The sequence below is a fragment of the Dermochelys coriacea genome, chromosome 10 (assembly GCF_009764565.3).
Source record: "Dermochelys coriacea isolate rDerCor1 chromosome 10, rDerCor1.pri.v4, whole genome shotgun sequence".
NCBI classification, from domain to species: domain Eukaryota; kingdom Metazoa; phylum Chordata; order Testudines; family Dermochelyidae; genus Dermochelys; species Dermochelys coriacea.
Genome location: NC_050077.1, coordinates 57,550,843 through 57,574,087, shown reverse-complemented (window position 1 = coordinate 57,574,087; position 23,245 = coordinate 57,550,843). Strand labels below are relative to the sequence as shown.

General features: G+C 40.1%; 1 protein-coding gene across 4 annotated transcripts in view; it reads right to left on the bottom strand.

Moving 5' to 3' along the window:
- THSD4 (thrombospondin type 1 domain containing 4) overlaps positions 1-23,245 on the bottom strand; it is a 600,466-nt gene that overhangs the window by 36,649 nt on the left and 540,572 nt on the right. For all 4 annotated transcript variants that reach the window (XM_043493644.1, XM_038420562.2, XM_043493645.1 and 1 more), the window contains 3 exons: positions 16,910-17,039; positions 14,799-15,003; positions 12,428-12,601 (listed from right to left, as the gene is read on the bottom strand). In XM_043493644.1, coding sequence (XP_043349579.1) covers positions 12,428-12,601; positions 14,799-15,003; positions 16,910-17,039 — 509 coding nt within the window. The remainder of the gene's footprint in view (positions 1-12,427; positions 12,602-14,798; positions 15,004-16,909; positions 17,040-23,245) is intronic.

The window sequence follows — 23,245 nt, the reverse complement described above, 5'->3', positions numbered from 1 at the left end:
ACCCCTTGGTGGGAGGGGGGTGGCAGGTCTCCATGCGCTGTCCGGGGCAGGGGCAGCATGCAGAGCCGCCTCCCTCCTGCACTGGGGGCGCACAGAGACATGCCAGCAGCCGGCCACTTCTGGGAGTGGCATGGAGCCACCGGCCATGGCATGCAGGCAGCCTGCCTGCCTGAGCCCTGCTGCGCCGCCGGCCAGGACTCACAGGCAGGTTGTCAGACATTTGTCCTGCATTTTGGGGGGCCCCCTGTCATTGGGGGCCCCATGCTACTGCGGTTTGTTTCATGGTAAATCCGCTCCTGGATAGGGTTAACTAGGGTTTCTATTGCTTCTGGCAAGCTAGCTAATCTAGTGTACCAAACCAGTCACCCATACAAACAGTCCCTGAACATTCCGCTGCTCTAAGCAACCACCTCTTCCACCTCCTTTTTAGAGTCAGCTTTGGGAGGACAATTTGGCAGCCTTCAATATCAGAACTGTAGGCATTTCAGAATAATTTAACAATTTGGAAGGTTATATTGTATATTGATTTCTAAAGGCCACCTGGAATTCCTAGGGTAAATTTCTGAAGTGATGAAGAATGTACTGTCAAAATATATGACACTAAAAACAGGAAACAGTTTCACTGAAATATAAGTCAGCTAGCCTATTGAAGATGAGATTTGTGCCAGGTAACAGAGCAGTAAACTGCAGTGGATAGGCCTAATTTTATGGTGGAACTCCAGCCAGCCATCTCAAGGCTTTGAATGTTCAAAACCAGTAAGAATTCAGTATTAACAGGAATAATCCTGGTAAGGGTATAAATCATCTGAAATTGACACAGAATTTTAAAAGCAGCAGATAGCACTAAAACTGCGTATAAAACAATATATAAACAGAAAGCTCAAGGGATAACATTTTCAAAAGCATCTAAGTCCAGTTGGAATTTAGGCTTATAGGTGAGTTAGTTGCTTTTGAAAATGAGACTCAGGTACTTTAGAAATTTTTCACCATTATCTTTTCCTTATTAGAAAGACAGGGTGGATGAAGTAGCCAGTTAAACCCTCTCCAGTAACAGCTGTGTGAGGAAACTGGGTGTGTGTGTGTGTGTAAGTGGGTTATTGATTGTTGTAATAAGCCATAAACCCAATGTGACAAAGTAGATGAGGTAATATCTTTTATTGAACCAACTTTGGTTGGTGAAAGAGACAAATGTTTGAGCTTACGCTGAATAAGCTTGTCTCTCTTACCAGCAGAAGTTGGTCCAATAAAAGATATTACCTCACCCATCTTGTCTCTGTGATATCCTGGGACTGACACGGCTACAACAACACTGCATACATAAATCCAGTGTCTCTATTTAATCCATGATTTTTAGTGTCTGGAAAAGTAATGAATTTAATTCATCCCAGGTTAATCTTTTGAAGGTGTTTGAGGATGAACACTGAGACATCAGATATAGAGTGATCGCTTTTTGAAAAGTGTTCCCTCACAGTGATATGGTGTTTTTGTCTTTTATCATTTTTCTATGTGAGTTCATTCGAGAGTGTAAGGATTGTCTCATTTCACCCACACAGTTGTTACTCGGGCATTTAGTGCACTGGATGAGGTACACCACATGTTGTGATACACAGGAGTAGGAGTCCATGGATCTTGAAAGGTGTGTTGTGGGGGGTATTGATCATCATAGCAATGAAGACATGTCCACAGATTTTGCATCTGTTGTTCTGGCAGGGACTGACACTGCTTTGAGTTGGTGTGTCCTAGTCTGTGGGAAGCTGGCTTCTGCTGATGAGCTTGGAGAAGTTTGGGGGTTGTTTAAAGGCCCGAAAAGAAGATTCAGGAAAGATCTATTCCATACTCTTTTGGTCCCCACTGAGTATGGGTTGAAATTGTTTAATGATACCCTGTATGGGTTCCAGTATGGGGTGGTAGGTGACAACTAAGAATGTGCTGTCAGACCGCGTTTTATTTCTATATTGAAGCAGATTCTCTTGGGATATTTTGTGTGGCTTGTTTCATGATGCAATTTAATTTTCTGGTGGCGGGTCCTTGTTTTGTGAAGATGGTTTTAAGTGTGTTAAGGTGTATATCCCGGACTTTGTCCTCAGACCATAGTCTCTGGCGCCTTAGTTCCAGGCTGTAGATAACAGATATCTTGGTGTATTTTGGAGTGGTTACTGGATCTGTGAAGGTAGGTGCGGCAATCTGTGGGTTTCTTGTATACAGTTGTCTGTCGGGCTTCACTGTTGAAGCTGAATGTGCTGTCAAGGAAGTTGATGTTGATGTGGGAGCATTCTAGAGAGAGTTTAATTGATGGGTGGTGGTTGTTGAAGTTGTGTGGAAATCTATGATGGAGTTTTGGTTGTCTGTCCAGAGGATGAAAATATCATTAATGTAACTCAGGTATATCATTTGTTTCTTGGTGCATTTATCCAGAAATTCTTCTACAAGGTGGCCCATGACGAGGTTGGCATACTGGGGAACCATCTGAAGTGAGCTGTAGCTCACGAAAGCTTATGCTCTAAGAAATTTGTTAGTCTCTAAGGTGCCACAAGTACTCCTTTTCTTTTTGCGAATACAGACTAACACGGCTGCTACTCTGAAACCTGGGGAACCATCCTAATACCCATGGCTTTTCCCAGGGTTTGGAAAAAGTGTTTGTTGTTGAATATAAAATTGTTATGGGTGGGGATAAAATGGATGAGTTTGGCAATGTATTTGGGGTCAGGAGAATATCTGCATGTTGTCCATTGTCTTGTAGAAACTTGAGGCAGGCAGCAATGCTGTCATTGGGAGGGATTTTTTTTCCTTTCCCACCCCACGACTGGAAAGCTGTTAACCAAACACTTCGCCTTGAGTGGTCCCTTGAAATATGTGTTAACTAGTTATGCTAAACAATCTGTTCCATCTTGTATTTAGCAGTGACACTCTGAATACATTTCCCAGACGTGAAGAAGAGCTCTGTGTAAGCTTGAAAGCTTGTCTCTCTTACTGACAGAGATTGGTCCAATAAAAGATATTGCCTCACCCCCCCCTTCTCTCTCTAATATCCTGGGATCAACATAGCTACTACAACATTTCATACATCTTCTCCTTATCTCAGGGCATGTCTACACTCACCGTGGATAGATGCTGTGGCGATCGATCCACTAGGGGTCAATTTAGCGGGTCTAGTGAAGACCCGCTAAATTGACCGCAGATTACTCTCCCATTGACTGTGGTACTCCACCGGAATGAGAAGCATAAGTTAAGTCAATGGGAGAGTTTCTCCTGTTGACTCAGGGTGGTGTAGACACAACAGTAAGTCGACCTGAACTACGTTATTCACATAGCTGGAAATGCGTAACTTGGGTCGACTTAAGCCTGTAGTGTAGACCTGCCCTCAGTTCTGCCACTGAGGCTTGAGGATATGTCATTGCACTTTCTCAACCTAATTTTTCAATTGTTGACACATACTATTTATTTATGGCATTTAACTTTCATAACTAAAAGTATGGTCTTTTGATTATAAGGCACAGAACTGGGATTCAAGTGTCCTGAGTTCTTTTTCCAGCTTTGTTATAGGCTCACATTGTCACCCTGTGCATAAAACTTATCTTCTGAACTTCAGTTGTTCTGAGCACCTGCAAACCCCTGGAAGTCAGATGCTCAGCGCTTTTGAAACCTTAAGGTTGTCTATGGAAGTACTTCCCTACAAAAAATCCACAGTTAACCTGTGGAACTCATTGCCAGAGGATGTTGTGAAGGCCAAAAGTATAACTGGGTTTAAAAAAAAATTAGATAAATTCATGAAAGATAGGTCCATTAATTGCTATTAGCCAAGATGGTCAGGGATGCAATCTATGCTCCAGGTGTCCCTAAACCGCTGACTGCCAAAAGCTGGAACTAGACAATAGGGGATGAATCACTCAATAACTGACCTGTTCTGTTCATTCCTTCTGAAGCATCTGGTATTGGCCATCATCAGAAACAGCATACTGGGCTAGACAGACCACTGGTCTGAACCAATATACCTGTTCTTGTGTGCCTCCATTTCCTCATCTATTAAATGAGGTTTACATCATTAGTGTATGTGAAGCACCCTAGAATCCCTCCAATGGGAGACGTAAGGTAAGTATTATTATTTCATTTTATTGTAGCATAGTTGAGATTCAAAGCTAGTCTTGCTTTGCTGTTCCCTAATGCACAATGCTGTTTTCTTTCCAGCTTTTATTTTGGCTTCCAAATATCATTAACATTTTAAAAGCTCTCCCTTGTAAATATGTACTAAATATAAAATGAGAAACAAATGAACAAACAAAAATATGGTAACGAGGAACAACAATTGAGCACATCAGTCAGTTGACAGAGAACACGGGTGATTTTCGCACCGTAGTAAAAGAGGAGAGTGTGCATTCCCTGCTTCTCATTCTCCAGTAAACTGAACTATAGATCAGAGCCATATGGACCATTAGCAACAACATTTCCAGGCCACATGGATCTCATCTAATTTCTGTCAACCTAGTTTTGTTGATATGTTTGGTAAGGGTCACCAACCTTACACCCTGGCCTAGATTGATTTATGAATTTGAATCCAAATGTGGTGAAACTTTGCAGTTTTAACACAGTATTATTTTGAGCAGGGGCACCATTGGGGGGGGGCAGGGGAGAGCTCTAGCCCCCCCCCTCGAGTTTCACAGGGGAGGTCTACTCACCCTAGCCCCAGATGGAGCTCTTAACTGCAACAGCTTGAGGGTGATATGGGATGAGTTCCAAAGCTGGGAGCAGCATAGCCTTTGAGGCAGGGAGTTTGTTTATAAACAAAGGTAGGGTGATTAAGATAACAAAAGCTTATCATTAAAATAGATTAAGGATCCTTAGATGATCCTCAAAAAGAAAAGGAGTACTTGTGGCACCTTAGAGACTAAAAAATTAATTAGAGCATAAGCTTTCGTGAGCTACAGCTCAGAATGCACTGCCAGGCACTTCAGTTAAAAGATTGGAAACAAAGGGTAGGAATAAAGGGTGAGAATGGAGAGAGGTAAATTGTGGTGTCCCTCAGGGGTCTGTACTGGGACCAGTCCTATTCAACATATTCATAAATGATCTGGAAAAAGGGGTACACAGTGATGTGAAAAAAATTGCAGATGATACAAAATTACTCAAGATAATTAAGTCCAAAGCAGACTGCAAAGAGTTACAAAGGGATCTCACAAAACTGGGTGACTGAGCAACACAATGGCAGAAGAAATTCAGTGTTGATAAATGCAAAGTAATGCACTTGGCAAAATATAATCCCAACTATACAAAATGATGGAGTCTAAATTAGCTGTTACCACTAAAGAAAAGAAAAGGAGGACTTGTGGCACGTTAGAGACTAACAAATTTATTTGAGAATAAGCTTTTGTGAGCTTTTGCAAATACAGACTAACACGGCTGCTACTCTGAAACCACTCAAGAAAGACATATTGGAGTCATTGTGGATAGTTCTCTGAAAACAGCTGCTCAATGTGCAGTGGCAATTAAAAAAGCTAACAGAATATTGGAAATCATTAGGAAAGGGATAGATAATAAGAGAAAAATATTATATTGCCTCTATATAAATCCACAGTACACCAACATATTGAATAGTGTGTGCACATTTGATCACCCCATCTCAAAAAAATATACTGGATTTGGAAAAGGTACAAAGAAGGGCAACAGAAATGATTAGTGTCCCTTAAGCAACTTGCCACAAGATGTCAAAACATGTGGTTATTAGAGCTGAGTGGGTCTAATATTTATTTAATTTTCTTTCTTTTATAAAGGAATTAGATACAGGGTTCCTGTCAGCTAATCGATAAGTTATCTGCCAAAAAACTAGAGTTTTCAATGCCTAAGTAGTCTCATGAATCATGGTTAAAGCCCTCCCCCCCAACCAAAATCTGAAATGGCGACCCTGATTTTGAGCTGTCAGATTCATTGCAAAAGAGACTTGGGAAGACCTAAGCAAATGTGTTTGTGCAAACTCATGATAGTAAATTCCCCAAGTTTTACTGAGCTTTTCTGTAAGTGAAAAAAATCACAGATAATGTAAAGACAGCCTTTGGAATTTGGAGAGTTATATAGCCAGTCAATTTTTTTTTCATAGAAAAAGAAACAATGAATGTAGTATGACAAATAGAAATAGATGAAGTTCTTGTTAAATGTTTTGGGCCCAATCCTGCTCCTGTTGACTTCAATGGGAACAATATTTGGTCTTTTACCTACTACTGCTCTCACTTTTCACACTGAAATAAATATCTCCGTGTGTTTCAATTGGAGCTTAGTAGATATCAGAGTCAGGTATCTGACACCTAACTTTAAATTCTTTAAGTATTTACTGGATCATGTCACTCTCTAAACTTGTGGTTGATTGGTTTATTTTTTGAGAGGATGAGTCTGGAAGGTCTGACTACCATATACAGAAGAAGATACACCATGTGATCCACACTGTGGTCATGCAAACTATAAGCTTTGCATATGCAATGTATATAAATCCCAAAGTCCGTAAGATTCTACATAAGCGCATACACAGGATTCTGTCAATGTTTCTAGAAATAACTATTAAGGTAATGCTCTGATTTTTTTGTGGTTTGGAAATTGTCTATTATGAGTCTCCTTGATTTGATATGCAGCCTCTCTCTAGTTTCTTTGCTTAACGGAGGTTGCTTAATGGTGGTTATTAGACAGCATGTCACTACATCAATTCAAGCTTAGTTTACATATAGTGTTAGATTATAACAGAAGCAGCACTACAGAGAACCGTGTCTCGCTTTACTCTTCAAAGATTTGCTTCAGGGAGATCGCTTGGAGCAAGATGGCTTGTTCTAGGAGGGAATCAGAACTTGGTTTTATATAGCGCCTTTCAGACCCTGGGTATACAAAAGCATTTTACCAAGCAATAACTCAGTGTTAGTGCAGTGACTGAAGGTAACAGTAGCTGCCAATATGCTCAGTACTATAATAGCTAACACTCTTAGCTGGGTAGCTCATTTTATGGTCTGTTGTATAATTCTATTATTAAGGCAGAATTTCTAATGGTAATTAATTTCTATTAGTGTGTTCTTGAATAGTTCATACTATAGACGATGAGTAAATTTTTAGAAATATACATTACAGCATGTCATTAGGGCTGTGACCATTACTGAACCCGCATCTCAATTAGGTATATAATTTAATACAATTTTTCATTAATTCTCCTGTTCATGGATCACAGAGTGCACCCTTCAGATCACCAGAGCCCAGTTCTCCATCAATGTTGTGGCCTGCTCTATATTATGGCTGAGGTGGGTGAGATTGGAAGCCATGACATCCCTTCAGCATGTGTGAGGCTGTTCAGGAGGACTTCTCCATCCAGCTATTGTTGGATCAAATGTATGCAGCTGGAGGGCTGATATGGTCGAGGAGGTTTGAAGCACAGTCTGTAAACTCAAGAACGGCCATGATGCCGGTATTTGCAGTATAGCTGCAGAGCTAATTCAGCATGGTGAGGATTCCATTTTGGGAGGGCTGACCCACATTATCAACAAAATATGGATTTATGAGAAACTACCTGACGACTGGTGCCATGGGATTATTCCCTCATTTGGAAAGGGAAAGGCAATGCTCTGGTGTGCTCTAATCACCACAACATCACTCTGCCTTCCATTCCAAACAAACTGTTCATGATGGTTCTTTTGAGCGTGTTAAGTACACCATAAGAAATCTACACCATCTACAGCAACTTCCAGTCAGAGTGACTCAAATTATAAACATGTATGGTATTAAGGACACAAAAATCTTTTTAAAAAAGCATAATGATGAGTTATTTAAATTTTGTCCTACCCCCAAAATTTCCTGTTACTTCAACAAATCATAGAAACATAGAAATGTAGGACTGGAAGGGATCTCGATAGGCTATTTAGTTCAGTCCCCTGAATTGAAGCAGGACAAGTGTTATCTGGACCATCCATGATGGTGTTTGTCTAAAGCGTTTCCCAAACTGTGTTCCGCACAATGTGAATAGATGTTCTGTGAAAGAATCTATAATTTAATTCTGACTCTTGCACTTGATTTTTGTACTACTTTATACGCACTTTCCAGTTAGAAATTGTTAGTTCAAATTATTTTAAATTTGTATTTTTGCTTTGTTTTATAAAATAAAATATATTTGAGCATAAATAACGCAATTTTTTATTTGAAAACCAAACGACTACAAAATAATATTATAAGTGTTCTGGAATAGGCTAAAAAGTGTTCCGTGGCCAAAAAAGTTTGGGAAACACCTTTTCCTAAAAACCTCGAATGACAGAGATTCCTCAATCCAGTGCTTAAGTACCCTTACACTGAGGAAGTTTTTCCTAACATAAATCTTCCTTGCTGCAATTTAAGCCCATTATTTCTTTTCCTGTCCTTAGTGGTTATGAAGAAATATGTATCATTCTCCTCTTCATAACAACCTTTTATGTACTTGAAGATTCATGTTCCCCCACAGTCTTCTCTTCTTCAGACTCTCCATTTCCCCCCATCTTTCCTCATAGGCCATGTTTTTTAGACCTTTAATAATTTTGGTTGCTTTCCTCTGGACTTACTCCAATTTGTCCACATCTTTCTCCAGATGTGGTACCCAGAACTGGACACAATACTCCATTTGAAGCCTTATCAGTGCTGAGTAGAGTCACTTCTCATATCTTGCTTACAACACTCCTGCTAATCCATCCAGAATGATGGGGGGGTTTTGTGTGTGTGTGTTTTTTTGGCAACAGTGTTACACTGTTGACTCCTATTTATTTTGTGAACCACTATAATCCCCAGATCTTTTTTGCAGTTCTCCTTCCTAGGCAGTCATTTTCCATTTTGTTTTTGTACAGTTGATTATTCCTTCCTAAGTGTAGTTCTTTGAATTTGTCCTTATTGAATTCCATCCTGTTTACGTCAGACCATTTCTCCAGTTTGTCAAATCATTTTGAATTCTAACCCTGTCCTCCAAAGAGCTTGCAACTCTATGCCATTGTCCAAATCACTTACAACGCTATCAAATAGAACCAGACCCAGGACAGATCCCTGCGGGACCCCACTCAATATGCCCTTGCAGCTTGATTGTGAACCATTGATAACAATTCTCCAAGTACAATTTTCCAACTGTTATGTACCTGCACTATAGTAGGTTTGTCTAGGCTATATTTCCTTAGTTATCCAGGCTCATTCCCTCTTTGCAATCTGCCTCCTGCTCCAGCCCTGGCTGGACAGTCAAGCCCCAGTCCCCAAAGACTTCGGTTTCTCTCTCTCTCAGGCATCTAGCTCCTTGTAAATGTAATTTTTGCTTAGGTATTGAACCCCTCCCACTGTAGCAGACAATAATGACTGAGCTGTATTGAGGACCAATGCATACAGGAATTGAAAGCAGAGATGTTAATACCCAGAGAAGTTGCTCCAATAAAAGATTACCTTGGCCACCTTATCTTTTCATATGGTGAATATACATCCATATACACTAAGTAACTGCAAAACTTGTTCAGAAAAATAAGGACCAAATCTTCACCTACTGCTGTAAACACATTTGAACGGAACCATTTTAAGGTTCCAAAGTTGTGAAAGCTTATAAGTCCTTTCACTTATGGTTTCCAGCCACAAGGGCCACAATACAATGAGAAAGACTGTTCTGTGGTATTTCCAGCTGGGAGTGGAGGTAGACATGTAATAAATCTCATAAAGAAGGTCTGTTCTTGTGAGATTTCTACCACTTTTTGCAGACTCAGGAGATTTAAATAAGCTTTATTTTAGCCTCTGAACTTTTGGCTGCTTATCTGAACTATTTGTGGGTCACCCATTGCTGATCTACACTTATTGCTGAATTGTGGTTTGGCTTAAAATTTTTTTTTTAAAGTTGCTTTAGGATATTAGAGTTAAAGATACAAAGCCTGCAAATCTGGGAGTTTCCATATCATTTAAAACTGTTCACCTAAATGCCCTTAAACAGAAACACAACCAATCAAAGGGGAAAGAGGCTGCTGAATGCTAAAGTAGTATTTGACATGCAAAAATAAAATTTTTGGTCAAAGGGACAGATTTGCAGAGCACACAGAGCTCCCATTGATTTCAACAGGAGTTGCTACTGTTCAGCACCTTTGAATATCTTATGCAGGTGTCTAAGGATCCAATTTGAAAATTTTGGCCTGTATTTTTTTTTATATTCATGTAGAGAAGAATTCATTTCCTTTTATTCTTTTCACATATCTAACTAAATGCACTGCAGGCAGAGTTGCTGCTAAATTATGCCAACCACAGTAGCAAACATTTGTAAATAATTAATTAGTTCACTTACTTCCATACACTAAAAAGGTAACAACCCCATTATTTATAATCCAACTTTAAAACAGTCACAGTAGAAAAAAAATAAAGTTTTCAACATAAGATATTTCATCTCTAGGCTCTCACTTAACATACATAAATATATACATTAAAATTTAAAAACACGATTCTAGATTCAAAAGCTTTCTCCCAGCATGCAAACTGTTTTTATTTATTTTAATTTTTGAAAATAAACATTCTCAGCTATTAAAAAAGTCACATTTTTAATTTAGCAGAAATGAAAGTGTCAGGCTTGGAGAAGAAAAAATAGAGAGTTAGACTCCCAGCTGGTAAAGATACGCTTCATTGAAGTCAATGCAGCTATAGCAAGTTAAACCAGCTGAGGATCTGGCCCAGCATGTTCTCAAAGGGCTAGTTAAGCTTTTCTATCTTTGAGGATAAACTGTCTTTTTCCTTTCCCACACATAAAATATCACTTGAATAACATTTTACAAGGAATCCAGCTCTACACACTACAAAAACAAATATAGAAAGGCACTTTGTGGTTTACAATACAGCAGTAGGATATACCTTAGCTGTTAACTTCTGGGTTAGTCCACGTAAGAATGTACATTAACATTATCCTGAGTGACTTGCAACTTCCTCTAAAAGTTTAAATGTTCTAAGATGCAATGAGACATTCTCCCCCACAAAAATATGCCTCAAAAGTTAATTGCATTGGGTCCCTTTTATTCCAACGGCAGTTAATTAGTCGGTGGAGGGACTAGTAAATAATATTGCTTTCAAACGATGACTTCTATAATATTCCATTGAAGCACTAAGATTCTCTCTCAGCAAATCTATTTGAAAAGGAACGCTCAGCCTGAGTTTTGTCATTTAGATCCTAGTAAGATTCTGATAATTTTTTCCAATGATGCTTTGAAGACGTGACTCAGGAGTTAGTTTTAATTGAGCACCTCTTCTTACTCTCTACTAGAAAATTTCTAAAATTTAAGGAGTACTGAACTTTGAAGACCTGGAAAGCTTCTATGTCATCAGACTGAGTCATAGAGAATCATAAAATGCTCCTATCATGGGATTAAAATTTGTAGCATGACACACTAGACTCTGCAATGTTTGCATTCATGTTACTACACTGCCAGAACACATCATCACAGAGAGAAATGAGAAGATCCTGGTGGCTCCGCTAAGTTCACTCAGTACACTCCCATGTCACCTCAGGCAAAGCAGGCTGGTCAGCACTCGACATGACCTCTGAACCAGAACTGTTGGACCGCAAAGTGTCACAGTGGATTGAATATCCCTGAGGAGTATACATAAAGTCTTACAGGTATTTCCTCTGAATGTGATTATCTGCCTGTGTGTAAGGATTGGCCAACAGAGTAAGGTATGCAAGGATGAGGCCTACACAATAAACACTGGAGTTTGACTTGTGTATGAATAAGATCTGCTATGCGACCCATAAGAGGGACTAAAATATTTTGTAGGTGTTAGCCTTGCCTATCCTGTAAGTCTTAATGAAATAAATGTATATTACAACTATTAAACAAATTCCCTAGGCTAGATCATCAGATGGTGTAAATCAGCATCTCTCTGTTGACAGCAGTCTGATCCTGCGTGTGCATCATTGGAACAAAACATACATCCAGCTTCCCTAAGACGTGGAAACTTTGAGAGAACCTTTCTGGAGCTCCAAGGAGTCATTTCTATGGTTTTCTAGGGGCCAGCTAATCTTTTTATTGAATGGGCTCAAACCAGAACACCAAATCTGAAACCTCCCTACCCAGAAGAACATTTGGGCAGTATCCGGATCCAAACTTAGGGACTCAAGCCTAACCAAAGCAAAACAAATAAATCTGAACACACCCAGTCTTTAGGGAAATCTAGATTCAGATCAGATTCCAAATCCAGACTTTGGGACCTCAGCCCACACTCTTGTCCTTTTTATCACTTTTTGAACCTAAAACAAGCTCAGGAACCAGTTTATCTTTTCTTTATCTGCACCTGCCTATGTTATAGATTAAAGCAATTCAGTAAAAGCACAAGTATATTTTATGATTGATATTTTATATTCTGTTGCACTTAGGCTAAATTACTCAATGCTTATGTCTCAAAACAGTGAATGGGACAGTTACAAGAAAACCGTGTAAAGTCTTACCCTGTCACTCCACTCCGTGAGGAACCAGCTCTTAGCACAGGGCCCCATGTCACAGTTTTCAATGTCATTTGGCCGTAGCTTCATATTACATTCCTCGTCATCAACAATGTCTCCAAGATTGCTGACACACTTTACATCTCGGATCCTCTGCCCCACTCCACATGGCACCGAACACTGTAATGAAACAGACTTTGCGTCAGCACTACATTCAAGACCTAGCAACTACAGTCCAGGTCTAGCTGGAGATCATCTATCCATTTACCTGCAATCCCATATGTGCAAAAATCTACATGAGCTGAAGAAACACTAGTTGTTCAGGGGAGATATTTCAGTAGTTCTATAGATGTGGGTCTCATTCCAATGCATCACGTAGGTGAATTTGGAAAGATAAAAATTAAAAATATAGGGCCAAACACTGCCATGAACATAAAGAACCTAATCACATTGGGACTGGTGTGGTTCTGCTGCACTGGGAAGCTTTGTTACAATGCTCAGAAACTAGCCCTCTGAGGTCCAGAAAGGTTGTCTCAAGGCTTCCACATACTCTGCACGCTTTTGAGCTGCAGTCCTGGGCAGAAGATAAAGCAAAGAGTAACTCAAAGGAGCATATCTGCTCCTGATCCTCAACTGAAAGTGGGGGGAAGACACCACTTCCTTGCTCTTCTCTGGCTCCATACAGCAGCCAGCAACATCTCTGCCTGGCGATGTATGCAGCTCAGATCATCAGGGCAAAAAGAGGAAGATAAGGAGTCCTGCCTAAGGAACTCCACTGCCTGTTGAGCCCCAAAACTTAACACCTGGATAGGACCTTGTCCTGCCAGTGCTCCTATCGCTCTATCATCAAACACTATGTGACCATGTAATTAAGCTGCATGATAACACATACACGCAAGGGGTACAAATTAAGGTTGCACAGGCAGCCTTATATTTGGCATTTACTAATTTCTGAGTGCTTAACTTTGCAGCCTTAACATTCTCTTAACATACGTTGTTGTTTTTAAATTTAATGATTATACACATGTCTGCAAATGATTAGTGCCAGCAATTGGAACATTCATTTTTCCCATAGGGACATGCTCCTCACTTTCCTATCTAAGCATGAAAGCCATGAAAGTATCTAGCAGTAAGAGCATTGCTTATGTAGGATTGCGTCTATTTCTCCAATCCCTGACTCCAAGATAACTTGCAGAAATCCAGGTTAGGTTTGTGAAACAAGTCAGTAATGTACTAGAGTAACACCAATAATGATGATAATGATAACACCCAGCTTTTACATAGCTCTTTTCATCCATAGAAATCGAAGCACTTTACAAAGATCAGTATCATGATCCCCATCTTCTGGAGGCACAGAGAGATGAAGTGGCTTGCCCAAGGTCACCCAGCAGTCTGGGAACAGACCCAGGAATGGAATTAGGATCTTCTGAGTTCCAGTCCAGTACTCTTTCCACTAGGTCACACTGTCCGGAAGCTTCATTACATCAGGAGTGCCATCTTTTCTAACCAGAATCTGATCAAAGTATCTGTCATTTATGTTTCTGTGTTGGGAAAAAAGGCACTGCACTAAATTGCTTAAGATGCATTTTTAAAATCAGGGAGCTGTCTCCAAAGTGAAAAGCTAAGCTAACACAATAAATGCTCTATTTAAACCACAGAGCTCCCAAACTTAAATGCCTTTCTCGTTACAGTAGATCCTTTCCTCCTGATGCCAAAGGGGAAGGGGGAGCAGGAGAATAAATCAATCACCAAATTTTATTTTGATTGCCATTTCATATCATCAACTAAAATTACTAAAGCAGTATTTGATTTATAATATTTTTTTACTTTGCTTCATATTATTTAAAAAAACAAAACAAGCCTCTAGGTGCCTTTGCATTTAAATATTATTCAAAATACAACTGAATAAAAATAAAAACAAACAACCTTAACCAGGTACTGCTTCTTACCACCAAAACAGACAATAATGAACCCTACATAGAATCAAACCCTGGATAATAACATATGCCCTGAACTATAAAACAAGCCTTTCTCAAGTCTTCCCTCGCTAAAAACACAGATAAATACAACTGACCTTGCAAAGCACTCCAAATGATATTTTAATTAACTAAGTGTATGTCTACCCTGTCCCTTTTCTCTATTCTCTCTGGTCCTAAACAACAAGTTTTAATTGGTCATAACCACATGGCTTGTTTAAATTGTCTAAGCTCACCTACTACCTATTTTGAAAGCTTTCCCACTTTCCCCTCTGTGGTTTTTAATCAAAGCCAAATGTAATCCAAAACACATCTGAGTAAAGATCTCTGGAGGAATGTTCCACTCCACCGTGGCTCCCCTGAGGTTTCATACTCCAAATGAACCACTCTTTTCCATTTACCGAGGTCCACTCTGTCTGAATTTGCCATTCACTGCAAATCTTCAGCTGGCATGTGCTGGTTGTTTCTGGCTTCTCCAAGTAATGGCATCGGTATTGCTGAACCATCAGAGTACGATTGGCATACACTTGTCGGCACAGGACTTGTCGGTGCTGCATACCAAGGCCACATGTTTTACTGCATTCAGACCACTCCCCTATATCCCAGCTAACAGAGAAAAGAAAAAGGAGAACATAATAATGATCCACTGTTAATAAAGATATTGCCATATTGTAGACGGTAATCTCATTTCAATTCTGATTACATGCATTTAGACTAAAATATGTCTTATAATGTCATTTAAACCTCTGCATGTCTTTTGTTGAATACTGAAATAAATAATATGTATCCTTTATATAGGGGACCACTGCATACTTACAAAGGGTCTACTTGTAGGATGAAGAGTTGCGCTATTAAATATGTAAAAGAGTTGCAGAACTGGGTACATAGTGATCAGAGTGTATTTTTAGAAATTGTCTAGCAATATATAGTATTTCTGATTACTTTAACTGTACTTCCCAAAACATGTAAAAGCAAGATGCCTGCCCTGAGGAGCTAACAGACTTTTTCTGGACATGACACAGGGACAGCAGTAATAAGACAGTTGTTCAGAGGAGGAATGGTAGATGGATCATCTAAATGGGCATTAACTTACATATAAAAACAATGAATAGATGCATTTCATTTAAGTGACAATAAGATTCCTTTCCATTAAGATTGCATATATGTATTTGTCTTATTAATATACATATTTTCATTTCCTGTCATTTTTAGTGTCATGCTCAGGGAGGTTAGTGCATTGCTAGTACAAAAGCCCTTCATACTGTTAACTTTAGATTTGTTGTGGAGAATGAGGGAGATAGCTGTATCATTTATCATCAGGACCATAGGCATCGCAGTTTACCTGATTGACTGTATGCTGTCTGATTAGACAGAGTTGAATTAAAACTTAAAGCTTGAATTAAAGGTGATTATGAAGGACAAGCAGGAAACAAAGCTGTGACTAGAGATCAGATATCTCTGGGCAAAGAATTCCAAGAGTCCTTTAGGCTAGAGAACATTGGATGGGCTATTACTGGGAAGTGACCACCTGGCTCAAGCCAGGTCACAGGCCTATTTTTCCCAGGCCAGAGGTCCTAAGATCAAAAATGACAGCAAACCTTAAAACTCCCTGCCCGGAGAGGAAATGTGTGTGTAGAGAAAACTGACAGAGAGAGGCAGAGATTGCAGCAGGAGCAGTCAGTCAAGACAGAGGACCCCCAGAGTACACTGAGGTATTATAGGCTCGCCTAAAGCTTATCCCTTGTCTCCAAGTTTAAGCAAGACCCTCTGTAGTGTTAACCCTTTTATCTGCTTACTATATATCCTTGGGTGAATACACAGTGTGCTGTTTGGAAGGAGCTGTTGTGAGTTATGTTAATCAGCTGCTGATCACAGGCTTCCAGAAGGAAATGTCTTGCAGGTGCCTGGTACAACATGGTTAGAAGCTGGGGGGCTGAGTGATACAACAGGGTGGGGTTGCACCCAGAGAGGTGAAGGCAGCAGAACCTGTCACCAGGGGTGCACTCGTGAGGGACTGCAAAGGAGTATAACAGAGAAAGCACCACTCACCCGTTACAAGTGGGAACTTAACCTGGTGATTCAGTCTAAAGTGGTGTGAACTGTGGAGTTCAGCTCTAGGAGAAGTGCAGATAGAGGCTTCTCTCTTGGAAAGAGTACCAAGGGAGAGAGACTGGGGAGAGATTGCAGGGACAGTGCACCCTCAACCATCATACCTGTTGAGGAGAGGCTGCATTTAACCCAGAGTAAATGACTGCCAATCTCCCCTAACTCCCTTATCTCACATGAGATAACAGTGCTGTAATGGAGGATAAGCTGCTATGGCTGCCACTTCCTTATAAAGGAATAAAAACCACCTCTGACGGGGAACCCATCAACTGCACTCCATGTCACAAGTGGAAAATACTTGAGATGTTCACCCTAGAGTCCTATTTAAACAGCTACCCTCCTTTGTGCAAAGCTTCAGTGACACTGCTGCCTTCATTTTCCAGTGTATTTTCTGGCACTATCTTACAAGGCTGGGCATGGGAAGATGTTGCAGGCTTCTTCTTCTGGCGTGGGCTTGGTGCTGGTGTCACAATAGCTCTCAGACACCTCCTCATGAGAGATTCTATTTACACAGCGGAAGATTGGGTATTGCAACCCTGAAATGGCAAAAAAAAAACAAACAAAAAAACAAAAAACAAACCAATAATAAGTAGTGCAGATAAAAAGAAAACATTCAACATACACATGACTTAGCTACAGCAACAGGATCTGGTGCAGAAAACCTAAACACAAGAGAGCAACTGGATAAGGAAAATGGTCCAGATTAGAAGTTTATCCATTGTACATAAATTCAAATAAACATAAGTGAAATCTGAATGCTTTGCTGCTTACAGCAATACGTCAACTGCAAACAGACACCACAGCACAACATTGCAAGAGAGGCTGAGAAAATGTTGTGGTTTTGCTCCATTAAATGTTTATGGGAAGAACTGTTCCTAGCCTCAGCCTGCAGTTGATTTAAAAAATGCAATCTAGCAGCCTGAATACAGGACTGGGAGCAGGAACTTGTGTGCACTAATCCAGCCTTTAAGTCAGATTCCTTTTCTTTTTGCTTTTGGGCAAGTGACTTACCCTGATATAAAAATAATACCTATCTCATTGGAGTGTTTTGAGGCTTCATGAATTAATGCTTTAGGGATGACAAGTGCTGGATAGAGGTTAAGTATTATTTCTCTCCTTTTTTAACTGCTCAGTCTCTTTAGCTAAGTTTTGCACTTAGACAGAAAGGCGGTGATTTCCTTTGCTTGTGTAACCTGTCTCTCGTGATGGTGAAAAATTCAGACCAAAATGCTAAGTGTGTCACTTCCATTATTCTGGTACAGAGAATTTTCACCAATTCCAGCAGCTCAGTGAGTCATGCAGCTCTAGTTCTGAGCTCAAAGAAGAGTTTGTACAAACTCCCTCAAAGCCCACACAGCTTTTTCTCATTCCTGCTGCTCTGTTCCAAAGAAGATCCATGTCAAACTTCTCCATCCATGCCTCTACCCAATTTATTCTAATTCTTCTTGGGGGCTACACTAAATTGGCTGAGTACGAGCCCTGTGAAAATTAGGCCATTTTCAGTTATCTCAAGTTGGGCATCATAAGGTGAAGCACCCCAAATCATTAGCAACTTTTGAATACTGAGGCCCAGTTAGTGTGGAGACTGATGGGTGGGGAAAAAAGAAATAATGGAGTGTGAAAATAAACTCTGATCTGCTTAGGTTAGAGTTAAGTGTGTTTATACCCCAAAATGAACTGACCACAAACAAAACACATAATTCAAACAGAAATGCAGATAAATCGTTTGCCCTTCTTTCCACAGACATATCCTGATATGCTGTCCGTATCTTAGTAACTCTCTTCCCCAAATTTAGGGTCTGATCCTGTTTCAATTGAAAACAATGGAAGTTTTGCCATGGGCCTAAGTGATAGCTGGGGTAGACCTTTGTTTCTGGGAAAAATTATACTGACTCACATTTATGTTAACAGTTGCTGTGTTTGAGAATTTAGGGAAGAATAGTATACAACCTGAAGAGAAGAGAATACAAATGTCTGTAGAGTCCCCAGTTCATTATCAGACACACAGACAACTATCAGACAATGTTTATGTTTCAGCAAGCAGACTTTTGTTGCAGCTTTCCAGAGGTCACATTGCACATCTCTCACCCTTACCCAACACCAGCCATTCTTCATGATGCATCAGGTTTCTTGAAGGCACAATCCTCTACAAGGTCAGTCTAGACCAGAGATTCTCAAACTGTGGTCCACGAGCTCCATTCAGGAGGTCCGCAGATAGTTCCTCTAAGGCATGTGCCTGGGCGGCCGCACAGGAGAGAACGAAGGGCCACCCACCTAATTAGTCGAGCTGCGCAAGCATGGCTCCATTAATTAGGTGCCTAGACCCTGGAGAAGATGCACATGTAAGGTGAGTGGTGGTCTTGGGGGGAATTGAGGGTAGCTGGGAGGGGGCAGTGGGGTGAGAAGAGGGGGTGGAGGGAATTTAGGACATGCAAGGCTGTGGTGGCCAGAGAAAGAGGCGATTTGCTCCAGCTCCAGGGCTGCAGCTGCGTGGGAGAGATGGCCCTCCTTCCCAGCCTCAGCTCTGTGGCTGCTCTGGTGGGGGAGAGAGGGAGAGACCTCTCTTCTTCCCAGCCCCAGCTCAGGGGCTGCTGCAGCGGGGGAGAGAGGGCACAGGTAAGACTACTGATATGAAAATATGAGTTGTGCGCTATTATTTATAGAACAAAAAATCGTTAATTATTATGAAGGTTTTTTTTATATATAGCGCTTTTATCCAAAGCACTTTACATAGTTAGCTAACGGGTACAAACAACAGTTGGAAAGATCATTAAGTGGTCCACCGAGACCCTCAGCAATTTTCAAGCGGTCTGCGGAAAAAAAAAAGTTTGAGAACCACTGGTCTAGACCAAACACCAAGAGGATTTACATTCTCAGAGTAAAGAGAAGCAAATCCTTACAAGAGAGATGTGAGAAAGTAAGGCACAAGATGTTAGAGTTGCTGCTTAATTCCTTCCTTCCATCACCAAATATGCTTGCCTCTACTTTCGAACCAAACTATGGGTCCACAGTGCAGCGACCTGCATGGAATTTAGAGGGAGGAGCCCAGGTTGCAGGAGGCACCAGAAAGCCAGCCTGTGTGCAATTGGCTAGAATGCTAGCTGCACCTCTGTAAATAGCTCTCTTTATTGTAGAAACATAGAGTACTCTCCTGTTGTTACCCAGCATGTAACATATGAAACACGCACATGTGCAGAGTTCAAAGCTGTATGACTCATTGTAAAAGTCCAAACAAGTCACATGGCTAAAAGCCTGCACAACTCTGAAACTGGATAATTTGCTGACAACATGCAGCTGTCTCTTTCCTTTTGGCGTATGTGGCAGGGAGGAGTGAACAAAATGGTAATACTGTAATAGCAACAGCCTGAATATCTTGGCTAATGTGGTATAAGTTAGATGCTAAGAGTCCATCGATACTGCAACTGGCTTACATGATTGCTGACAATGCAGATCTTATGCCATTGGACTGAATGCTTAGTCTGCTCCAGCTCCTTCTATATCTAATTATACACTTGAATCTGCAGTCTAAGTCTAGCATCTGTTGTTAACTAGCCCCACATTCCTACCTCCCAGTGTTCTAAATCTCAATTTTAATGGTACCTTTTGGTGATTACTTAAAAGTTTTTAACTGTGTAACAGATTTTCTGCAGACTCCTGCACCTCATCCCGTATTTACAAAATGTACATTTTTCTTCATCTAACCGGGAGGTTAGCTGCGAGAGAGCGAGCGAGAGAGAGAGAGCATGCGCAATACATTCAGATGGCTATTAGTTTTAATTGATCTTGCACTAAAGTTTTGTACTAGCTTTAACTCATGCCCATGGTTTAAATAAAATAAGTGTGGTTCTGATTAATGATAACTGTTGGCTGACATACAGCAAAATATGGCATTTGTAATAAAGGAAATTAAAAGCTTACACATCTGCCAAATTTAAATTCATTCAGCAATATATTTAAATGCGAAGTTTTGCATCTGAAATGCTAATTTACAATAAAATTGTATACAGAGCCATCTTCCTTCTTCCAGTTCTAGTAGAAAGTAGATAATTTAGCAATCAGCATGGTGCTTTACTCATTAGCTTTTTTTACAAATTTGCTTTTTAAATTAAGAACATGCTGCACACTGCGGTATCATTTTTAATAAATTTCATATTCAGACCGGTCTCTCTGTAATGTGTTTCCATTTACAGCTAAGCCACAGTCTGTGTTGGAGGACAGGGGAACAGGAAAGAGGGTTTGCTCTCAGGAGGAGTTTCTGTGGTTCCTGAAGTGTATAAACTTCAGTGGCATATGGTCTCATCTGTTTCTGGCTGATGCATAGGGTTGGTGCCATAGAAATACCCTCCCTACTCTGTTTGGGGAAGTTAGCAGTTTCCACAGGCATGGCCCTGGTACTAGAAAGCTACACCCTCAGCCTGATCAGGTGGAACTTTAGTACAAGAGCTGGTTGATATTTTTCATCAGAAAAATAATTTTAAAAAAATATAAATGGCCTTTTTTCAAAATCAAAAACTTCAGTGAAAAGTACATGCAGTATTTCCAGTTTTTAATGAAAAATCAATCATTTTCTTCTCTTCTTTCCTTGATCTCATTCTGCCATGGAATGAAAGAGAATGAATGATGTCTAGGGGCGTTTCTTCTTTTCTTTCCTCCTTTTGATAGTCAATAACTTCCCGAAGTTGAAGAAGTTATAAAAAATTATAGAGTAGCAAAAGAAGAAAAGAAAAAATGAAAAAGAAAAGGAAACAATGGAAATCAATTTTTTTTTGCAGTTTCAAAAAAGGCAAAAGTGGAAAATACTAAAATTTCAAAATTTCAAAAATTATCAAAAAAAATTTCAGAATGGTTTTAAGAAAGAAAAAAAACTCATTCCTTTACAAACTCTTCAAAATGGAAACAAATTCAAAATTTCAACTTTGTTTCAACAAATTGTTTTGCCTCACTTTACCATTTCTCTTTGGGAGAGAGTAAAGAACCTGTTGGACCTCAATTGCCTTGGAGGATTATATGGGCAGAGGTAGTCAACCAAGTAACTCAGGACTAGATTTGTAACAAATTGTTCATACTATCAGCAAATCATAGTACTCCCAGTACAGTATACTGCTCCAAATTAAATTTGGTAGAGTCTGGGACACAAGGTTGACCCCCCACCCCACTTAGAACCTAGGGAAGGAATATTTATTTCAGACATTCCTCCTCTTTAATTTCAGGGAGTAAGTCTCAGTTCCATAACATGCTGAAAGCTTTCCTTTGATATTATATTGTTCTAGTGTTCTGCTGTTAAATCTGCATTCAGATTTCGTAGCTGCTTCCCACTGACTGCCATTTATTTAAAAACAGCAAAATTCTGATCATAGGGATTACAAAGGAAAGTTTCCAACATTCTTCCTATAAAAATGACTGAAACCCCTCAAAACCCTTACAGATGTGTGCACCTGCATTTGCATGCAGAATTTCTTAATCTGAGTACTCAAATGCACAATTCCTTTGCACAGAAACTTCAGCTTCCACCTTCAGAAAATATGATGGTCCCAATCCTCAGCTGGTGATCCTCACTGATTGCAAGAGAGTTTATGTCTATTTACAGGTTTCAGAGTAGCAGCCGTGTTAGTCTGTATTCGCAAAAAGATAAGGAGTACTTGTGGCACCTTAGAGACTAACAAATTTATTAGAGCATAAGCTTTCGTGAGCTACAGCTCACTTCATCGGATGCATTTGGTGGAAAAAACAAATGCACCCGATGCAAATTCCACCAAATGCATCCGATGAAGTGAGCTGTAGCTCACGAAAGCTTATGCTCTAATAAATTTGTTAGTCTCTAAGGTGCCACAAGTACTCCTTTTCTTTTTGTTTATTTACAGTAGCTGAGGATCCTGTCCATATACCCTAATCTAAAAGCCATTTCCTAGGGCCAAGAAAAATAATTCTGGTTTACGTTCACTGCCCTCCCCCACAATGTGTCAGACTCACAAGAGTCCTGATTTTAGTACTGTAACATTTAGTTCTGACATAATTTCCGCAAGTAGGGCAGATTTCCCAATTCATTGTCTTGGACTAGCAGGGACTAACAATAAAAAAAGAGAACATCCATGTAGTGTGCTTAACTACCAGCTCTCCTGTCAGAGATATAATTTGAATTCATTATGATGATGATGTGCATAAGGATCAGCACAGCATTAAGATTTCATGCACTAGCTCAGTTTCATATCTTGAAGCAAGGAAAGAGCCCTAAAGAAAATTAACTACAATTTTTCCACAGAACAAATAGGTTTGCAGAGCAGTCACATCTCTCTAACAGTTCAGTACTCCCAGTAACAGAATACGCTATCAACTCCCTTTACATCACCACCTTTAATTGCCTTTCCTCACCTCAGGAATATGCTGGCTGCCACAAAGATATTACCTTTCCTCTATGTCCAGAGTTAAATTTTCCTTTATTCTAGCTCAACAGAACCACAATTTTCCCAGCAGCTTAACAAATTATATGGAACGCGTAGAGTTGTGTTTTGTTAGCTATAGCAGTAGCCCTGTCATATACCTCACTGGCTCAGCTCTCAGAAAGCCCCTCCATTTTATAGTAAGATCAGCTAGGAGGTATGTGTTGACAATACCTGGAGTTAAGTGTGCCTGGTGCCAGGACTTTTCAGGCGAGCTTCCCCACCAGTAGAATTTTCTCCTGTCAGAGGTCTGCTAGAGTAGGAGTCAGAGCATGATGGAAGGCACTTTCACTTGGTTTAGATTA